The sequence below is a fragment of the Heloderma suspectum genome, chromosome 3 (genome assembly GCF_057233095.1).
Source record: "Heloderma suspectum isolate Gila_16-S chromosome 3, 16-S_ref, whole genome shotgun sequence".
NCBI classification, from domain to species: Eukaryota; Metazoa; Chordata; class Lepidosauria; order Squamata; family Helodermatidae; genus Heloderma; species Heloderma suspectum.
The window spans coordinates 248,617,832-248,640,748 of record NC_139460.1 but is presented as its reverse complement, the minus strand read 5'-3'; the positions used below and the strand labels follow the sequence as shown (position 1 = coordinate 248,640,748).

The following is a 22,917-nucleotide window of genomic DNA, read 5'->3' as shown; positions in this document are numbered from 1 at the left end:
CATGCATGGGAGCCTCGCCCCCGACATCCCCAGATGTACCTTATCAGGATTCTTGGTTGCGCCAAGACTTCTAAGCATGTTCAGCCAAACAGACTTAGAGTGCAGTCCTGTGCATGTTTAGACAGAAAAAAAGTCCTACAACTCCCAGCATCCCTTGAGCCAGCCATGCTGGCTGGGCATGCTGGGCAATTGTAGGACATTTTTCTGTCCAAATTTGCATAGGATTCTGCCCTTAGAAACCGTGTTCAGACCTTTGCACTTAATACACAAAGGTCTGTAGAGGAGTCCACACACCCAGGGACACTGGGGGCAGGCTTTACAAGCTTGCCCCCGCCACCCTCACACACACTTTTAGCCAGCCTGTGTTCAGGGAAATAGCTGAACATGGCTCAAGCTGGTGTTGGAAGTTGTAAGGTAGGGGTGCGACTGGACTGGGGGAAGGGGGTGTGGCCTTTTGGGAAACTCCAGCGGACAAGATTAGGACCCCTGGTGGGCTGGGTTCTGCACCCCTGTTGTAAAGGCATCCCTGCAGATATGGTCCCAACAAGTTTAAAGGAGGCAGTAGTGATGCCTCTATTGAAAAGCCCCCTCTCTCTTGACTCTACCATATTGGCTAATTTCCAACCAGACTCAAATTTATCATTCTTGGGCAAGGTACTTGAGGACTTGGTGGTCTCCCATCCAGCCTTTTCTGGATATTACAGATTATTTAGGTCAGTTTTAATCCGTCTTGGTTACAGAAACAGTCTTGGTTACTCTTGTGGATTACCGATTCTGGGAACTTCAAAGGTGTGTGTTGGGAGATACGTTCCTGTTGGTTCTGCTGCACCTCTCAATGGCTTTTGATCTGGATCAGTTGACCAGGATGGTACTTGAATCATGATATTACAATAGTTCTGATCCTTCCTTAAGGGGTGGGGGGTGGGGATACAGAAGATGGTGCTGAAGGACTCCAATACCTTTACCATTGACCTATGGCTAGGGTCCCCAACCTTTTTGGACCTGTGGGCACATTTGGGAATTTGAGAAACTGCTGAGGGCACCACCACACAATGGCTCCCAATGGAGGATATGGCTGGTCACATAATGCCTGCTGTGGGGGCCTGGCTAGTCAAAAGTGAGCTAAAGAGGTGGGGGTGGGTGGAGAGAAATAGTGAGGCTAGATGCTGGGAAGGAGGGGGAAATAACAAGCCAAAGGGGTAGAGGGGAGAGAAAGAGCAAGGCTAGAGGCTGGGAGGGACAGGGCCACAGGAAGGCAAAGGCATAGAGAAAAAGCAAGGCTAGAGGCCAAGAGGGGAGAAACAGTGAGCTAAAGAGATTGTGGGAATAGAAACAGCAAGGCTAGAAGAGAAAGAAGATTGCCCTAACATTTACCAAAGTTTTTATTTACAAAGATGTTTTGAAGGGGGCAGGGACTGGTGAGCTTTGCAGGTGCCCTTGGAGGTGCCTGCAGGTGCCATGGCACCCACGGGCACTACATTGGGGACTACAGACCCATGGTGTCCCACAGAGTTGTATTCTGTCCTCTAAGCCGCATGATATCATTGGGAGATCTTGGCATCAATATCTACGTGACCAATATCAACATGAAACCACTAGGAGGGGTTATCTGAGGATTTACAAGACAGTGCCCTCAATATGCAGATGACACCCAACTCTACCTCTCCTTTCCATCTCAATCCTGAGATCCTGTGGAAATCCTGTGCCAGTGTCTGTGGGGCAGTAATGGACTGGACATGGGAGAACAAACCTTTTGTGCTGCTCCTTTCTGAGAACCATTACTGCTACTACTAGGTAAAGCTTCATTGGGATTGCTGTGGTGTGTGCCACCTTAGTTCATCGTATGTACCAAGCCATGAACGTGCAGGAAATTTTTAAGACTCTTTCACTTTTTTGTGCATGTAGTTCTAACATTTTAATGAGAATATTTTATAGAGTTTTATCTTCCTTTTTTATTAGGATAGTTGTGTTTCTGTATTATTTTTATGATTTCTATTAGGCACCTGAACTATCAGGAAAAACGGGATATAAATCTGTTAAATGAATGAAGATGTAAACTCAGAATATTGGATTTGCTATGCCTTTTGCATCCCAAATAATTTCTTAATTGTTTAACACAGCATCTTTGATAATCAGCCATTATTGGATTTTTAAAAAAATTATATCTACAGTTCTATATTCTATTTATTACCTTGCATACATACACTCAGTTTGCTTGAGTTCAGATGTCAACATTTTGTCAATAGACACAATGCACAATGGCTGACTAAAACCCACCTAAAACTTTGGACTTTGCTTGTCTTTCTGGGAGCTCAAAAATAAAAGCCAGCATCTTAAAAAGGATAATTTGAAAATGCCATTCCTTGCTTAGAACAATTGCCCACTCTTTCCCTTTATCCAAGCCCCAGAACACAGCTTGTACATGCCTCTCAGGTTCTTCTGCAATAATAATAATAAAAAAACGACCCTGTAGACAGGATCAAAGCTTTATTCCCAGCCTCAACCCCAATAGAAGCTCAAACAAACAGAACAAACGTGTATATTGATATGGAGCAGCGGGGGGCGGGGGAAACATTTTTGACATGGGAGATATCTTGGGGAGTGGCTAAGAAAAAACATTAGATTCATAGTTCTTAAAGGAAGTGCGTCTCAAGGAGCCACATACATTTAACAGCAAATTAATGCTGACGTTTGACTGTGTTTCAGTTCAGTCTCTTTTTTTGGCACCATTCTCTGTATATTTAACATGCTGTGAAGATTCACTTTACCAGCTGCCTTGCTGTGTTGGGGGATGTAATACATTCCTCAATCATTACTCAGGGGTCAGAAACTCAAAATTATTTTAGTATCAGGGAAACAGGAAAGAAAACCAGGCTTTTAGAGTTTGGAATTTTTAAAAAATGGAGATGAAAAGCCTTTAAGTAAGTACAGAGATGAAATAATGCATAGGGAGAAACAGTTGGAGCATCAGTGCTAGGGATAACAACAAATGTTAGGGATAATACCAAATGATAACAACTGCTACTTTATAGGGTGGAAGCTTAATTTGGAATGAATGGCTGAATTATCAAGCCAGTTGAATAAGAAGCAAATTTGGCTTTTGGACTGAGTGTTATTCAGACAGTCATTATCTGCTCAGTTTTGAGGTTCTGTAGCCTGGTGTCAAGATTCAAAACATGTGATGCTGTGGGGCATCTGCCTATGATGGTGCCATCACCATCTTTTGTGACACTCCTGGTGTAGCTTTTGGCACATGCCACCTTAAGCCCTTATGATGTGCTGGCACTATGAATGGGGCGGATCTAATGTTAGTCTGACTTAGAGTAGACCCATTGAAATGAATGGGACTGAAGTCCTATTCATCTCAATGGGTTGACTCTATATAGGATTAACATTGGATACAACCCAATGTTGTATCTTTGGATACATGATGAAGAACAGAAACCAAATCCTTCAGTATAATTTGGAATAGGGAATAGGTATTTGGTATCCTATGAACAAATTTACGAGGGAATTTATTCCCAGAATCTATACATATGGTACCTTTTTCAGCCTGAGGGCTGAATACTTTTGGAGAAGCTCTCAGGGGCTACATTCCAAGGGGGGGAACAGGGTTGAAGGCGAAGTGTGTGGGGCCAAAAATTTCAGGACTAAACCAAACATTCATCCAATCACACATAGCAGAGTGACTGGATTATTAATGTCGTCTGAGCATGTCTGGCCCCAATTCAGATTGGGATTGTGGCCAGGTCCTCTTAGTGGTCCAGAGAGGCCCTAGCCATAATTAAAATAAAAAATGACAACACATGAAAACAGAGTAAGGCACCAAAAAGAGAGTGAGACATAATTTAATTTAACAATGTTTTTCTAGCCTTTTTTTCTGGAAAATTCACTAATTATTGAGGGAAAATCTAGTTTTCATGCAATGTCACACTTGATATTAAGCATGGTAAGCCCATTCAAATGCTCTTGCCCCGTCATTGAATGGTGACAGTTCTTTATCTGCTTCAATGCATTGAAGGTACATTCACCTGAAGCCACTGATGCAGAGAAACTGACAAAAATGTGCAATGCAATTATGATATTGGGATACATTCCAGAGAGTCCAAGTTCAAGTATTTCTTGGAGCAATTGTTTTGACTTGCAATCCAACATGAAGTTCATGGAATATATTATTTTGAGGAAGATGACCTCATCACTGAGATCTTTTGGTATTTCTTTGAGGATTGTTACTGACATTGTTCAGCTACTGAAAGTAGATCTTCATTACTCAGTCTGCTGAACTGCCAAAGGACCCCCCGAAAATGGTACAAGTTAGTTGCGGTAAGATCTGACTGAATAAAGCCAATTATGACAACAGTAATATTTGGTGCTCAGCATCGGATTCAGTAGGTAGGTTGCAATTGGTAGAGAACTCAGATGAAATCCAAAATTGTGTGCTACTAATTTGGACTTGGGATCACATCCCATCGTTCATGAATCTGTTGAATGTCATTGATGAGATTTTCAAGGTTACTTTCTCAGCATCAAGTGTAGCACTGCATGCTTCAGTTACCAGATTAGTTTGGTGGATCATTGTAAGTGGCTTCATCCATAAAGATGACATCAGAATTCATTCAGATTTGGAGATGTGCTTCCGAATAGACTGAAGTTCCATTTGAGCCTGTGCAGTGAAATTGAGAGATTCAAGCCTGCTTTCCAGCAACCTTCAGCTACAGATTACAACCCGGTAATCACTGCATGACATGAAGTGTCTCATTTGAATGTCTGCAGGCTCCTCGCCCTTTCAGCTTAGGACTCTGAACATGTAGACACTTCACCATTAAGGGAGCAATCCTATGGCTGCTAGTCAGCAGCTAGATGGCCATAGGATACATCAGTTTCCATGCTCCAAGGTCAGTTTCCTGAGAACTGACCTCCCCCCCACCCCCGGCGCTGCCTTGCAGGCAGCTTGGAACAGCCCCATGCTCTGTGCTCCGAAGAGGAGTGTGCAGCGGCAAAAACAGGGCATTCCAGGGGGCGTTCCGGGGTGGAAGGGGGAAATGCAGGTACAACACATCCAATGTGTTGTCCGGCGGCCACTTTCCCCACTCCGCCTTCCGTTGGCTAGGGGATGATCCCCTCCATGCTTCTCCTGCCCTGCATTGGATAGATGGTGGCCTCCGAGTTTGGAGGCGGCTGCCTATCCCAGTAGGATTGCTCCCTCCGTCAGGTTTTTCCCCTTCCCTCTTCTCATCCCTGCTTCGGCCAACCTGCTTTTTCTTACATGTTGCCTGATTAAGAGATCTAGAAAGCTTGCACATTTTTGTGTCCTCTTTTGTTGACCTAATAAAGGTATTACATTAATAGGGAGCTCATCATTTTTCTTACGGACAACACGGCTACCTTTATTTTTGTGTGTGACTATGGTTTTAGTTTCTTTCATGCAGCCTTCCCCGATTAATGCAGCCTTCCCCTCGATATGTTTCAGACTTCAACTCCCATGTGCCCCAGCCAGCATGGCCAATAGTCAGGGATGATGGGCACTGTAGTCTAAAATATTTGGAGGGCAGCAGGTTGGGGAAGGCTGCTTATAATGCTTTGTAACACTGACCACCACTTGGTCACGTTACAGTTGTGCTTAATTGTCTTTGCAGCATTTCCAGAATGGAACTATTATTCAGAGCAGTGTAAATTATATTGTTGTTGTTGTTATTTCAATTTATATACTACTGCTTATCATATCAAAAAAGACCTCTAAGAAGTTAATCAAAATCAAAAATTAAAAAACATCACAAAAATGTTTAAAATATTTAAAACCAAAGCTAAAATTGTAATATGCACTAATTGGACAGCACAAACTTTCAGGGAATTATAATGCCAGGCATAATTTTCACTGCACTTATTCAAAAATAACCCTTGCATAATTCTTCCAGAATAGATCAGGCAACCAACTGCTGTTGCTTTTGCAAGGGAGGGTGTTTTGTTTTAGTGCTACGTTAACGCCTCTGCTGTTGTTACTTCTTCATGTACATGCCTTAACAGATGATCTCTGCCGTTAACCGCTACACTATGTTCTGCTCAGATGTTAGATTTCCACTGGTAAAGCTGTCTACAAACTGCAGTTTTTATGTTCTGTCTTCAGCAATTAAGGGAAGTGGGGTGACAGGAGAAAGGGTTTCCTGTTGGTTGTGGGTGTTACAATGATTCGAGATGTGCTGCCAGAATTAGAGGCTGAGAACAGCCACACAGGAAAGGGCAGCCACACACCGAAGGAGGTCTTGGCCATTTTGCAGAGATCGATCAACTGCACGCTTCATATACACCTCATCTTTGCAAGTCACACAGTGTGACCTGTGGGATGCTAACAGCGTTGAGTAGGCTTGGCAAGCTCTATAATGCTACTGTGTAATTAAACTGGGATCTCAAACTGTATAATTTCGTTGTTCAGTCGTTAAGTTGTGTCTGACTCTTCGTGACCCCATATTATCAATAGTATGAATCAATACTACTGCTACTACTAAATGATAATAATTATATTATTTGTTGCCAAGTGGGCACATTCCCCTCCCCTTTTGAGCATTTCCCCAACACCTTGATTCAAAAAGTCTCCATTTTCTTTGCTGTTATTTATTGTTTTTTTAAAAGTTTTTTTTTTTTTTAGCAATACCCTCCCCCCCTTCCCTCCTTCCCAATTATACAGTCGATGGCACAAGACATTTAACAATAAGCCTCCATTTTGCCGGAAAAGGTAAGCTAGTGCAGGATTGGCCACACAGGGCAAAACAGGTTGCAAACTTGCGTATGTTTTTCTCTATTGCAGGAGCAGGCCACATGGTGCCCGTGGACACTTTTCTTGGCACCCGCCAAGGTGCCCCAAGCCCACTTTTAAAAAAATAAGTGACATTTTGCTGTGAAGTCGGTTTCCGTTACTGCTGAAAACAAGTGGGTTAAAAGGAGTTGTTTAGTGTATTGAGACTCAGACTCCACCTCTGTCTTGTACTAAGTTTGGGGGCCTGTTCCTTGTCCTTTGTCATGGCAGCCATTTTGTGGTGGTGCCGAGGACAGTTTTTCAAATTGCCAAATATGCCCACAGCCTAAAAAAGATTGCCTGACCTTGCTCTAAGGGCATGAGCAAAAGGGAGTGGTTCCCACCCTCTCTTCAGCAGGCATGGGGCCGCTACAATATGGAAATGCCCTTCTTGCTACTCACTTTCTATGTAATCAAGCTTCACTAATCACCTACTGACTGGCTTCTTAGGATCCTAAAGAGGCTGAACGGGTTCTGTGTAACAAGCAACATATTCTAGAACCCAAAACTCTAGCTTGTGGCTCATTCCACACCCTGGAAATGCCAGTTGTGCTGTGGCATATCACAACTCTAGGTTAACGGTCCCGGCATGTGTTCCTTGAGGGTATGTGTGTAGCAGTGTACATATGTAGCCAAATATATCCTCCTCCTCCTATTTATTTTAAATACAGCATTATGTGCTGGGATGAGTGAAAAGCAAACTTGGGGGACTGACTGGGATGGAATGGAAAGGCTTTCAAAAGGAAATGAGGACTAGAGAGGGGAGCCCCTTGCCCCTTTCAAGGCACACATGCAAACAGTCAGAAAGACAAACAAACCAAGCCATTTAAATGAAAGACTCCTTGTAACTCAGCACAGTGGCAGCTAGATGTGGCTAAGTGTAATTAGAATGCTGGACTATGTTTTGATTCATCCACAGCAGGCAACCATGAGGCAAAGTGGCACCATGAAAAGCTCCAAGTGAGCACCTTGTGAAACTGAAGGCTGGAGCGGCGTTGAGGCCTTATGAGTCCCTCCATCCATATTCCACCCCACTTGCCTGAAAAGCATGAACCCTTACAGTGCTAACCCACTGGGCTGCAGCGAGCACTTCTCCTTTCTGTGGTCTATCACCTGGCATGCCCCCTGCAATTTTGGGTGGGCATGATGGAGCAGTACAGACATCTCTTCAAGTGAACCAGGTTTAGGGAAAGGTGTCTGAGAAGGTCCTGGCTTGGATTCCACAGGCTCCTGACTACTATCTGGAGCCCTAAACAGGAGTGCTCCATTCCCCTAAAAGCCACGAACACTATCACCCTGAAAAGCCTTAGGTGACCAAGAGCCCTCTGAGATGGAGATTTCTAGTGGCAGTGGAGGAGTGGGAACCAGTTCCCAGACTGTCACAAGTGAGGCTCTCCACCTTGGATCCTGCACGGTCCTCTCAATCTCCATGAGGCACTGTTGGCCTCCGACTCCAAGGAGTGGGCCTCAGACTCTCCTAGTGAGCAGGGAGGCTCTGTGGAGCTAACCAGCTCCTTGCTCCCCAGATCCGCAACAGCCAGAGGAAGCCAGTGACAGTGGCCCTCTAAGAAAACTGGATGTAGCACCTGGGGTTGCCTGTCTCATGTTGTGCCTCCTCCACTGAGCATATGATGGAAGAGGGAGAAAAGAGGGCGGCAGAAAGAGCAAAGAAGGTAGCAGAGAGTAAGTTCAAAGGTGTGGCCCACCTACTTTTGGCTTCAGCCCACCACCAATAGGAGGCCCCCAACTGATTACCCACAATGGAATGTGGCCCTCGACAGAAAAAAGGTTGCCCACCCTTGGCTTAGAGACACTATTCAGCTGCCAGATTGAGGGTCCAGGGAGACCTGGATGGTAGACTGCCAGCTTTGGCACAGAATCCTGTATGGGCCAAAGGGGTTTAAATCTCTCCTCTCTCTTGAAACATTCCATTGGTGCCTGAAGGCAAGAGAGGTATCTTTTTATCAGTTCCCCAAGGTATCTTCTCTGTTCCGGGTAAGCCTTTCATCCAAAGTGATTCTTTGTCCCAAGCCGCATCATCCATCAGCACAAAATCTATTTTATCCCGTGGTGTTGGAAGTGCAAACAGAAACTGACTCAATAAATGAAACAAACTTCCAAGGAGCAAGGTAAGAATAAAGTTCAAAACTTTATTCATTTTACTTGGTTTGAGTACAACAGTGATGTAGATTATAGTGGAATTAGAGTGGTCGGGTGGTGTTTGCATCATGATAGAAGAGATGAACAGCAATGATGGCCAATGTTCTGTTTTGCAGAGAAGCAGATTTAATTGTATAGGCAGGCATTGGGGTGTTGTCATTTTTAAAACAGAGGCACCAAATCAGCTGTCCCATGACAAAAGGCGGGGCAAACAAAAGGGGAATAATCTGAAAAAGGTGTCTTCTGGAAATGGGCTGAATGGGGAAAGGGAAGAAACATGTAATTTAAAACCTTGTAGTTAAAACATAATAAAAGTGAAGAAAAACATATCTCATTAAAGTGACCTCCCTACAAAACAGCAAAAGGCTCCCTCGATACAAGGGTTGTTGGCAATGGATACTATGCACCAAATTGTGCCAGTGACAATACAAAGTGCTCCCATGGGAATAAACAGTACTTGATAAAGAATCTTCTTGCTGGCTGGGAAATAGCCTATTATCGAGACACCTTCCACCAAATTCCATGGGATTTACATCAGATGTTGACTGAGTCATTGGATCCAGCGACTGTAGGTGAGTTGGAAAATAGATTATGCACATCAGTATCCATTACCCTTGCAGAAACAGACTTGGGCGCAAAATCTATACCCTTTAAAAGCAATAGGAATTTGCCATGGATTCACATTGCTGCACTCCACAGCTTGATGATGTTAATTACCAAAATCCCTGCTGATGTTAATGGGTTTGGATGGAAGCCACTGGAAAATAATGATTAGACTCATGCAGGTTATCATTTTCACACATGGATGAACATCATACGGACGTAGTAATAAATGTAATTGTTCCTCCCTATTAGAAAACATTTTGCACAATGAAGGAATTTACAAAATTACCTGAAAGACAGAAGTATTTTCATATCTCTTGACTTGGTATTTGGGGTTAAGCTATGCTTATTTGGCCATCTTTAAAAGGCAGGAATTCTAGAAGGGCCTTTGCAGAGTTGCCACCATTCTCCCTAGCAGAGATTCTATGTTTTTAACAGCTGCATTTCAGGCAAAAATTCACCTGGTGCTGCTTTCCCCTTCATGGAATTTCCATGCTAGAAAAATCAATACCAGTTGATTCCCTCCTGTTACAGAGATTCTTATCAGGGAGAAGCTGGAATACTTGGATCATGAAAAAAAAAAGTTAACTAGAATGTTCAACCCTTTCTACTAAGTAAGCTGCATTTTGGATCCAGCAGTAGAAAGTGAAAGAGAAGGGCAGGCAAACAGTCCCTTAGTTGAGCACCATTGGGAGTCTCTCACCAGAGATGATTGAAGAGTTTTCATTTCAAAAACGTGGTCTCTTAGCATTTATTCCACCACAACAGAGTCCAGGAGTTATGTAAGGATAATGCTTAAGGATATGCCATAAGTCTAAAGAAGTCTTTTGTAGTGATAGTCTGCATTCTGGGGCTGCTTCCACACAATCAGCATTTACTCTGGAACAGCCATGCTTTGTTCACACACTTTTTATGGGGCACCTACATGACATAGCCATAAAATCATTATCCTCATGTGTTTCCCCTGTAGTTCTTCCATCTCTTTTTAGACCACAGAAAAGCCTTGAATTGTTGAAAGAATGGAACAACAGTGCAATCTTCACCTAAGTGCAGCCTTCCTCAATATGGTGCTTTCCAGACATATTGGACTGGAAAGCTGGGGCCAGCTGGGAATTATGGGAGTTGCAGTCCAACACATCTGGTGGGAACCAGTTTGAGGAAAGCTGCCTTAGCACTACTCCCCCCCCCCTTTAAATTGGCATGGTTTTGTCATATGCAGTCATCGGAAGGGGTGGGAGGGAACACGGCCAGCCCTACCGTTAGGCAGAGTGATGCAGTCTCCACAGCAGTAGATAGTGGGAGGCAGCAGCAAGTTTTTGGAGGAGAGAGCTGTGGGCCACATGGCCTGCCTTATGCCCTCTAAGCTAGCCTTCAGGTGTGGTGGATGCTGTCCCATTGCCGGTGCTGAAGAAAGATTCAGCAGCAAGTCAGTCAGTTTTTCAACATAGAATGGGAAGGACGCCATCTTGTCCTTTGCCTCAGGCAGCAAAATGTCTTGAGCTGGCCCCGGGTGGATGGTGGTGGTGGTGTTAACCTATCACTCATCTGTTTCAGTACATCTTCACTATTACTCTTCTCATCAGAAACATCAGTGTGTGTGTGTGTGTGTGTGTGTGTGTTTTAAAAACTGATCTTTTAATGTTCACAAAAGCACACATATACATGCTATACCGCTTCTCTCCAAAGTGTGGAAAGTCACTTGTAATTCCACATGTAGCTTACAATGGAAGAGCAATGAACTGGGTAATGCTAGGAGCTGGCAGCTTGGAAGCACCCCCAGAGTCTTTCACCTCTGAATAGTTCCATTTGCCAGAACTATATAGCTCAGGGACTGGTACCTAGTAGTAACTACAGGATCATAAGATTCATGCGTATGAGCCTTGTGTATGAATTCATGTGTAAGAATCTTTCCTAAGGAAAAGGATTATCTGTATCTGTCTTTCCAGACACATGGAGTGTTTTGTTTCAGAGTATGAAAGATGCCAACGTACTTTTGCAGGGCCTATGAAAAGTGTCCTAACTAGCCATTTCTATTACAGGGGAACACCACAGCACTTCCCAAATTACAAGGACCATTCCTACTTTCTAGATGTTAAAAAGTGGGGAGAATCCTGGATTGGCCCATCTGGGAATTGAGGTGGTAAAATCAGAGGTGAGAAGAATTGAGGAGTGCGTCGAGAATGACGTGGAAGGATGAACATTTGTGGAAGGACTTGTACCTACAGATGATTGTCTCCCCACACGGTCAGAGGCACCATGTACGATGTTTTCAAGTAGCAATCATGCAAAAAGTAGTTCATCCACAGTTTAGCATCTAACTGCTCAGCTGAAGGAAGAATGATCAAAGTTTGGGACACCACAGGGAATGGATGCCATGCCTTGAAAAAAAGCAACCCTCCCTATTGTTTCAAGATATAAATGCATCCTGAAAGAAAAAGGAAGAGGGAATGCACACACAGGATTGGCTCTAGCTGGTAAGGCTGCAAGTCGGCTAATTAGCTGCTTTGCAATCAGGATATGCTACCTCCACCCCTTATGTCTGTCCAGAGCTCATAGCACAAAAGCAGTGGCACCAAGGCAAGGGAATTAGAAAGGGTGCCAAATCACATAGAGAGAGTAGGTGGGTGGTAGCGGCAATAGCATGCATAGGAAGAAAGCAGCCCATATATTCCTTTGCAATTGATTGGCTTCCAGTCCAGTGTATGCACTTGGGACAAATGTCCAATTTCTCCAATTGGCAGCATGGTCCATTGTAAACCATTAATCCAGACTGGCCTTTTGACTGTAATGGCAGTTAATTTGAATAGACAAGTCAACACAAAATGACACAGTGTGACTATAATCAGAACTAAACATAAATATACACTGTAGTTTGAAAGTCTCTTTAAGGCTGTTACTGCTGCTACAATCTGTTTGAAGTGACGTCACCTGAGACATATCAGAATGGGTGAGAAGTGTAGCTTTTCAAAGGATGTCCTCCCTTGTTGAACTGGGGCTTTTATTCTGTTGCTTGATGCACCTGCTTCCTGCTATACGACAAGATTCAGCTATTGGAGGAATACAGATGGCCATTCACTTGGTGATACCTTGCCATGTAACCACTTAGTAAGTTGGACATCAGTATGATCCTGCTGTGTGGAGAAGAGTGTTACCGCTCCTTTGCCTTCCACAGAGTCACAGTGTGGAGATGTGATAAGACTGACCTCACCTCTTGGCGGGAGATGCCAGCGAACCCATGCAGAAGCCTTATCCAATCTGGCACCCTCCAGATGCATTGGACTACAACTACCATCATCCCCAGTCAGCACGGCTGGATGGGTTCTTTGTAATGTGCTTCCAAGGGGTGAGGAAAACATATGCCATGCTGGCGGGGATGAGTGCAGTTGTAGTCCAACACATCTGGCGGTTCCCAGGTTCGGGGAAGCTAACACTTTACAGACTAACACTTTACTGTGCATTCTACCATACAGAGCTTATCTATACTGGGCTGTTAATCGCTGTATCTATTTTCAGTTTCTTTGTAGAATTCAGATCCGAGCACTACACAAAGAGCTTTTCCTTTCCTGCTTTTCTGCTACATGATCTCTAGATGGAGCTGTGCTATAGCGGAGTAGTGCAAATACACAAGTAGAAACAGCGCTATCAGAAATAGTACCCCATTTTACCCATTCTAAAAAACAACAACAGGAAAATGCTCTGACAAAACAAAAGCAAAACTGGAGGATCATGACATTATCTAAAGAACCTGTAAACCACCATGAGTAAGGAATTACAAGCACACAAAAAATGCCTCATGTAGAAAAGCTCACAGTCTTCCACACATCTGTCCCTGATGTGGATAAAATCCTCTTCACCACTTAGCAGGATAATATAAACAGCCAAGCTACCCAAGAGTGAGAGAGCATACCCAGGAGTAGTTTGGTCATCAGTTATGAGCTCAGATAACCAGCTTACAAAGTAACATTACCATTCAGCAAATGGCTATTTGTATTCACCTGTGCTTAGCTCTTAAGTCTAAGAGCAGAAAGTACTAAAGGTCTTTCCCTTGCAAAGCCTTATAGTGACTAAGGTTGCCATCCAATACACACTTACCAGGGAGTAAGTCTCATTGAATACAGTGGGGTTTACATCTGAGTAGACATGTATAGGATGGTGCTGTAAGTGAAGAGTTAACACGAAATCTGCATATGCCTTTGAGAACAAAAACTAAAAACTTCAATGGCAGCAGTGAACACTCAAAGTAAAAGCTGAACATATCAGGGCTACCTACTGTCGGCAAAGAACAGCTCCAGATTCTGTCAAAATATGTTTTACGTATTTTAACTGAACAGAATGTGTGCAGCCCTACAGGCAGTTCTGCTAGATGGAGGCCACCTCCCACAGTCCTCTCTGGGAGAAGAGTACATGTAGTCAAATGAGCCTCATTGGATTCAGAAACTGCTCTAGGTGTCCCTTCTAGGCACTAAGGGTAAATAAAAGAAAACAATCTAGGCTGCAGCTTTGGAATATTAAAAGAAAGTAGAACTCATGCTCTCTTTTACAAAGAATAAGCCTATAGTGACATGAATAAAACCAAACCAAACGTTGCTTAACTTGTTATATTGTGCAGTGTCATCAGTGCATACAAGAAAGTGGTTTGATCTGTCACTTTTTAGCAGCAGAGCCTGGCAGGAGGAGTGCCTGGTCACGTAGCATCTCCTCCATAAAATAGTTTAAATATAATTTTCTTTCATACAAGTTCCAGAGTTCAGCAGTATAGTAAGCCAGCAGATGTATGCCAATAGCATCTGTCTGTTCCAACAGATTTTGTTCAGATTCAAATGCTTCCTTTGCAACGGGATGGGATTTGCTCTGGCATATTCTGGTCCCACCCCACACTATTCATGTTTGTAATGTAGAGCCACCATTGCAGGGATGATGGTATGGTCGCTTCTCATGCCACTACTGCAAGACATGTGGCAACGACATAAGAAGTAATGACAAAATTGCACCGGCCCACACGAGTGCTTTTCTACAAACCTTACCAGAGCAGCTTGTGGCCAGACCATGCCGCAGTGACTCCCACATGGCAAAGGTGGCACCTTAATTAAACCTAAGCTTGTATTTTACTGTGGCTAGCTGTTGAAATCACTGTTGAAGCACTTTCGTCACTAGATAACAGGGGTGGGGAAGCTCTTTCAGCCGAGGGCTGAATTCCATGACAGAGATGCTCTCAGTGATGGGCAGGGCTGAAGACAAAGAAGGGGAGGGCAAATGCCAAAGAGGTGTGCCCAAAAATACACAAAAAAATGTACCAGCATATTGTACCTTAAAGGTCTTATTGCCAGTAAGTAAGTCTCAGGAGAGGCATTTCAACCTGTTAGAATGGGGAAAAGGCTACACAAGCCAGGAAACCACAGAATGATCAGTAGTAGGGGGAAAGCTTCATGGCAATCTAGGGACCTCAGGAGAGCCAGATTTGTCCCCTGGCCCTGAAGTTCCCAACCCCTGCTGTAGAACTAGAAAACCAATCCCCTTCTTCTTGTCGTTCTTGTGTTCTTCTTCTTGCTTGTGTGCTGCTCTTGTTGGCTTTCAATGAACTGGCTTAAAGCAAGAACTCTATTAATTAAAGCAGGGGAGGAAATGGAGGAGGAGGGAAGACTTGACAAAACACGGCAATTCACTGGCAGAGATGCGCAACTGCAAGCTGCGAGTTTGTACTCAAAGAATTTGGCTGGTACACAGCAGAGCGGAGGAGAGCTGGCTTGGCGGCCTTGATGGGGATCGCAAAAATAGGCCATTTGAAAACAATGCCAATGAATTGCAACGGCTATGCCCACAGGATAAATATATTACACAAGATTCCTTCCTCAACAACAGAATATGTTCATTCATTCCTTGGAGAGACCATGACTACATCATTGTGGCTTGGTGTCCTATGGGCACTTCCCGGCTCTATCAATATAGTCCCCTTGACCTTTGAGCAAGTGAGGGGAAAATAGAGAAGGCAGAGCAGCTTCACATTGTGTGTGTATATATGTCATATAAAAACATTATAATGCATGAAAACTGCTGCTGAGATTTTGAACATGGACACTTTTGTGCCACAGCTCTCTGGCAAGCTTGACAGGCCCTTGCACCATCACAAGGCATATATAGGTGCCTTTCTCAGATTTTTCCCTCCCCTCAGCCCCTCCTTGAGTGTTTGCTTTCCAAAAACGGTTTGCACTTAAGTATAATACATTATCCTATATGTGATATTTCCCACCCCTTCAAAGGGACAGAATGATTCAGAAGAGTTTGGCTTTCTTCTTCATGTCGTTGCGTCTCCAGAGAGGCAACTTATCAAATTCCTGTATCGTCATGCCAAATATCTCTTGAAAAACCTCGGGTGCTAAGTGACGCTGAGAAAGACAAGAAAAAGGGCAGCAATCAGTCTGAAAGTATAAAACAGGAGACCTGTGTACTACAGCAGTGGCCCTTGACGTTTTCAGAGCCAGGAACCTTCATTAGCCCCAACATGAATTTGGGCCTCCACATCTTAATTTTTTTTTAAACTAGTTACTTGTATGGTGGTAATGCTGCTTTTGCGATTCACCTTAGCTCAGGCTGTGACCCAGTGGTGAGTCTGACCCTCCTGTTGAAGACTGATGTCCTACAGGTATCTCATTTAGCAGCCTAAGTGACTGCAGCAGGATTAAGGGGAAAGCCAAAGCTTAAAAGGGATGGCTCTCTGGCTCTCTGGCTCTCTCTCAGTAAATTAATCTCCTAATGAACATTTTAGTTGCAACACCAGGAGCTGCAGTTTCTGATCCAACAAATGTTTATCCTTTCTTACAGTTTTTAGATGCATGATGTTCAACACCTCATGCTTGATCATGGAACGGCATTTGCATGTGTGATATAACAATGATATATGGATAGACACCAAGCCCACTCAGACTGCAATCCCACACACTCTATCCTTGGAGTAAATCTTATTGAACTCAATGGGTCTTTCTTCTGAGTAGATATGTAGACAAGGCCTTCTAACAACAGAGCAGTAACTACTACAACAAAACTCCTCTTACCTCCAGCCTGGTTCTATCCACTTCTCTTAGAATTTTATTTCGCCCTCTGTTGGTCACCATGAGCATTTCATATGGGAATATCTGTTAATAGTATAGAAGAGGCATTTATGTAGAATTTATAGTGCCACAAAAAAGATCACTAAGCTCACAAGCATAATGTGGTCACTGTTGGAAGACAGCTGCAAGTTCACAAAAAGGCTGCCTTAAAAACTTGAATGTAAAATCCATGATTCTCCAGGGCTATCTCGAATGACATGATTGTTACTGAAAAATGAACTCCTATACTTAGGATGATGTCTGCACCAGCTCATTTCTGCACAAAACACTAAATATAACGTGAGGAGCTGGTGGATTCTGCACATCATCCCATTCCTCTTACCATGCCTTGATGGGCATTCCACTTCTTCGTTTGCTCACATGAACATAAACACTCAGTAGAAGAGGGACCACCACAGGTAGGGTGCTTCCAGACGGATGGCTCTTAATGCTACAAGTCAAATGGCACTGTGCAGCTATTCTGTCTTTTCCTCCCTAATGGATTTTTTTGTGGAAAGTAAAAAAAGAAGAAGTGATGGGAAAACACAGGAGGGTTACAAGTGGAACATGACAATGTCTGGACCCACTGGAACATTCTGTGAATGAGACACAGTGATTGCAGGAGAAAAGGCTTGTCTGAAAGTACCCTTAGTCTGGGCAAGTACCTCTTTCCCCCACCACCATTGTCTGTCCAATGTTTCCTTGAGTCTTAAAAGAAAATTAAAGACACTTTTCCACATTTCCACTAATTCGTCAGCATTCACTGCCTCACTAAGCTGTTCTGCTGATTCTGTCATTTTCTGCTTCCAGACAAGGCTTTTATCTCACCATCGCACTGCCTCATTCATGGAATTTGATGTGGGGTCCAGATGATGTTGTCTTCCAGTTGTAGCCTCTCCCATGTTTTCCCACTGCTTCTTCTGTCTTTTTTCTGACCACAGGAAATCCGTTAAGGAGAAAGTGATGGAAAAGCTACATAATGACTTCCAATTGGTAGTGCTAGGAGGGCTCCATTTGGAAGCACCTTTTGGAGAGGAACCCTGGGGTTACTCAGAAATGTTTTAGGTGTCACTTTATTGGAAGATGAGTAATTGTGGACAAGCTTCTCCTACACTGCAGTCCTATACATGAGTACTCAGAAATTTTCCATGGGCATACTCTCAGGTTATATAGAATTGCAGCCTCAAAGACTGTTTCTTGTCCAGTACCCATCTTCCCCCACAATGTACAGACACAGGGGAGTGCTGTATGTGTTCAAAGATGCTGATTCATAATGGTGAGACTCAACAGGCCTGCAGCATGAAAGATGTACTGAGTGTGCACTCTAAAACATACCCCAACACCCTCTTTAATATGCAGGGGTTCCTCAGCAAACAAGTCAAGTGGAGAGGATTCCCAGAAAGTATTATGTTTGAAAACCACTCTTCTAATATAAGTTTTTTAGCAGGAAAATTAAGGAAAATGTTGTTCCTGATCTCACACAGCTGTGGCTACTAACCCCTTTCTCCCTCACAGAGACATCATAAGATCGCCTCTCTCCTTTCCAGCCCCCACCCCACATAAAAATTTTGGGATTTGTCAAGCTGCACAGCTGTAATTGTGCGTATATTAGTAAAAGCAAAGCTACAATCCTAGTTGAATATCTATATAAGTTAAAAGCATAAAGATAAGTACTGGAACAACACACTGAGATTAAAAGAGGTGAATGCAAATGTATGACATAACTTACTGTAGGTACCATAACACTTGAGATTGATTTTACAGAGCCAGAGTAGCTTCACTGAATATTAAGTACTGGAAAATGTACAGATTTTCTTTTAAAACCAAAACTTCGCTATTTTTAATCCCAGAACTTTTTTTTTTAGTTAAATGCAAATTTGTACATCAAACCTGTTGGCCTAAATGTGCGTCATAGTTGTCACAGAAAGCTTGATTTGTTCCTTAAAATAACAGGCAGAGCAATTCTAGTTCCTTGCCAAAGGCTGGCTGGGGTAGGGGTGGAGGCTAGGATGGGGTGGTGGAAGTGTTTTGGAAGTGGGTGATTGTTGCTTCACCCCTTCCCCACACACTTAGGATTGCTCATTCCCAAGCACATGTACTTGGGAGTAAGTCCCATTGAATTAAGTGACATTTACTTCTGAGCAAACAGCATAGGATTTCGCTGCATGGTTAGGGACTTAGCTTTTAAATACGTAATAGCTGTTTTGCTACTATGTATATAAAATCGGAGTCCCTAGCCATGCAGTGAAATTCTATGCATGTTTACTCAGACGTAAGTGTAAGTTTATGTAAATAAACATGTAAACTACCATCTCTGTCAGTCAAATGTTTAGGACTGTAGCCTTAAGCGGGACATAACAGAAACTGTCCATACAATACCCATTTGGTGGATAAACATTTGCCATTCAGAAACTACATTTATTTCAGGTTGTAAATTTTTAAAATTAAATTCCACATGCATTGTAACATGCATTACAAGATGCCTTTTAACCATGAGAGAGCTGCATGATTAAGGCTGTAATTCTATGTACTTCTGCTAAGGGATAAGCCTCATTAAATTTAATGGGACGTAGTTCTGAGTAAATATGCTCAAGATTCTTTGTGTAAGAGTTCTGTAGGAGGGATTCCATATATACACGCCATCACCATAATAAATATGCTACTAGAAATCATTATTTTAATATTCAGATAAGTACAGTAAGAGTATTAGATACTACAGATACTCAGAAGTGCCATGGGTTACATGTGGCTTCGATTTGCCCCTCAATTCAGCTTTTTGTTGACATTCTTCTATAGACCACTGTCTGCAGCCAACAGGAGCTGAATGAACAAGGCAGCCTACCTTTGTGTGGCAAAGAGCATTTTCTATTTTTCCTTCTGTGCAATGGAGCATGAATCCACAAGCAAATTTCATTTTGGTTTATGTGATCCATCTGAACGCCTACAGGATCAGACACTCTTAAATTGTGACCTTCTGGAATCCTGTCTGCTTGTGGATATCTGTCCCATAGCTTTACAACTAGAAACTACATTCAAAGTTTATCAACATTTCTGACTCACAATTAGTTCCTTTAGAAAGATTGCCTATGGAATGCAACTCATTTTCATCACATTCACCAACCACAGGATGTATAAACAGGATGTAAATTCATTCTCCTGCAGATGTAAGCCTATAATCTTATTACTAGGGAAATTCAGAATTCATAAGTGCACGTTCCAAATTTGGTGAAATTGCATATGTGGCATAAGGCTTGACTCCCTTGCTTGAATAATTTCGAGTAGGAATGTGCACTGGATTTGGCCAAAGTGCAAGCCAAATGGCTTTGGACTGTTTCTGGTGCTTCCCAAGGTGAAGCAGGTTTCCCTCTGAAGTGACCAGAACCGAAGCTGGACCCTGCACAAATCTTCATTAGTGATTCAGCTTCAGATGTCAAGATGTCTATCACCAAAATGATAGACAGAGTGTGTCTAAAAAAGAAAGAGCATCTTTCGTGTCCTTTCTCTAAACACTGATGGGGGAGGGAGGGGCCTCACTATGAAAAAATAAATAAATCTTAAACTGGTTTTTAATCATCATAACTCCCTAGCCCCTGCATCTATCCTTCTGAAACTTCGCAGACTGGCAATAAAATTATGGGAACTAACTGAGACTATACTACTTGTTTCATTATCAGCTACACTGTGAATGTTTCAGAAGCACAATAAAGAAGATTCAGTCATCAATAAACATATACCACTTAGTTTATTATTGTAAGTAATTACTTAAAGAATGTGTAGCATATACAGTTTGGGAGAGAATCAGTAGTAAGCATCAGACAATCTCACAGTTATACAATTAATTCCACTATATACTTTAATTACATTGGGCTTTTTATGTTTTATAAGGCAGCATGAAGCTGGAAAAGGTTTTCAAAACAAAAACAGCCGAAATCAACAAAACTTTGAGATCTTTGAAGTCATTATCACATTCTTATATTTGACAAAGTCATGATACATAGTTGCTGTGAGTGATTTTATAAATATTTTCATTTGAGTCCAAAATTGGGCAAGATTCTCAGGTTGCTTATTTTCCATAATTTTAAAGATCATCTTATAAACTAAAGAAATTTAGGCTCAGTTTTAAGTCAGAGCTCATTTACTATAACAATAACAACGTATCAGGTGATTTATTTTTTTTTAAATGAACAATACACTTTCCCAGCAAAATTCAGAAAAGGCTATCTCTTGCCATAAATTAGACTGTACTGTCTGGGCTTCTCAGTGAAGTTTACAGTGCATCTAAGAGAGCCACCATGATTTAAGAAAGTGTATTAACCTTTGCCTGGGTTTATATACCAGCTCAGCCACCTGGCCCACAGGTTGGCTTGAGCCGTTTCACTTTTCTTCCAGCCTCAGTTTTCCCACCCACAAAATGGGAACAACAATGTCTCAGGTAACATTAAAATGCTCCCAGTTTCCTCCACGTACCTTCCTGCACTCCGGTAGCCTATATCTCATCCCTTCTACTGTTGAACTCCTTCCTAGGCTAGTTGCACTAGATCATTTCTGCCTGAGGGCTTGCCTTTTGTCTGCCAAGTCACTCATGCATTACTCTGTTGTTCCTAGCATGTTACATGCAGAACTACCTAAGCCTAGCACATAGCTGGTGCTTTAATATGGAACCATATGTACAGAACAAAATTCTTGTGCTGCCTGGAATAACACCAGGGCTATTTAAATAAAGTGAGCAAGATAGAGGCTGTGTTTGGACGATCACAGGAGTAGAAGAAGCCATCATGACTTCTCCTCCTGCCCCCACGTGTGCCATGCACTTGACGTTGATTTACCTAATTAGCCTTGAAGTAGAGAGGGTTCCCGTGTTGTCTAAACCTGGCCCGGCGTGCGGCAGGGGTAGCTTCTTACAAACACCACAACTCCCACTACAAGCCATGGATTGTGATGTGGGTAAGAGGTCACCCCGCTGCACTGTGTGCTGGGTTCCACTGACATGGCAACCATGCTGCATCACAAGTAATTAGGCAAATTGCAGTCCCGTGCAGGGTGCATGCGAGGACAGGAGGAGAAGCCATGATGGCTTCTTTTACCTCTCTAATCATCAGAGACTGGGTTCACACAACACAATAAGCCATGATGGATTGTGAGCTATGTTTGTTTCAGAGTGTCTTGTGTGTTGTTCAAATCTCATAGGGTTAACCATGCACAAGCCACACTGAGAATCCATGGCTTGTTGTTGGGTTGTTCAGAGTGGCTTGAGTGTGGTCTGTTCAAAAGGGCTACAGAATCGGGAAAAACCTGACTGCTCCTCACGATCTTGCTTGCTGATCTCTGCCTGGCAAGAGCGTGTGCTACTGCCACCTCCCTCTCTCCTCCTTCATCAGCGCCCTCCACTCCCACCTTGGTGCTTCATTCGAGCAGCTTTTCCCCCTCGTGAGCCCACATATTCCTCTTCCTACCAGAGCTATGTGCGTATGTGTCATTGACTTATCTCTGGGTAAGCGTGCACAGCCTTAATTTGGGTCCATGACCATTTTGGAGGGGGGGATTTAAGGAAGGCCAGGCAAAAGAAATCACACACTGGGGGAGGGGGGAGCGTTTACTCCTATTGCTCAGAAAAGCTTTGCAGGTGGCAGAGAAGAAGACGAAGGAAGAGGCTGAACAACAGCTGCTTTTACCACAGGCACAGCAAAAGGCTTTCAAAAAAACCACAGGGTTAGTTTAGCCAGTGTGGCGTAGTGGCTAGAGTGCTGGACTGGGAGTTGGGAGATCCGGGTTCTAGTCCCCACTCGGCCATGGAAGCTCACTGGGTGACTTTGGGCCAGTCACAGACTCTCAGCCCAACCCACCTCACAGGGTTGTTGTTGTGAGGATAAAATGGAGAGGAGGAGGAGTATGTAAACCGCCTTGAGTTCCTTGGAGGAAAGAAGGTGGGATATAAATGTAATAAATAAATAAATAAATAAATAAATAAACTCTTATCTCTTACAAAAATCTTTGCAAGTAGCGATCTGACAGGGAGGAGAAGTAGAAAGGTTTCCCACCAGAACCAGCAAAACACACCCACCACACAAAGTATACCAATAGTAAAAAGGCTGCAGTAGTAAAAAGGCAGCGAAGCTGTGAGGGGTCTTGGTGCAGAGCTCCTGATCGTCTGTCGGGAGTAGCGTGGGTTAGCAAGTGAACAACCACCCACTGTGGCTTACTTTCAGCATGGCTTATCATGATGTACGAACCGGCCCAGAGACTTATTAACCTACACCTGACTTGGGATGGAACTAGAGA

General features: G+C 43.2%; 1 protein-coding gene across 6 annotated transcripts in view; it reads right to left on the bottom strand.

Moving 5' to 3' along the window:
- Nucleotides 1-8,927: 8,927 nt before the first annotated feature.
- ABLIM1 (actin binding LIM protein 1) overlaps nt 8,928-22,917 on the bottom strand; it is a 310,327-nt gene continuing 296,337 nt past the window's right edge. For 3 of the 6 annotated variants that reach the window (XR_014789479.1, XR_014789482.1, XR_014789483.1), the window contains 2 exons: nt 16,603-16,683; nt 14,140-15,936 (listed from right to left, as the gene is read on the bottom strand). Coding sequence is in view for 1 of the 6 variants with exons in the window: in XM_084846146.1 (XP_084702272.1) it covers nt 15,823-15,936; nt 16,603-16,683 (195 nt within the window). In the remaining 5 variants the exon portion in view is untranslated. Of the gene's footprint in view, nt 15,937-16,602; nt 16,684-22,917 lie in introns of all 6 variants that reach the window. The other 3 variants (XM_084846146.1, XR_014789480.1, XR_014789481.1) reach the window with 3 other exon arrangements.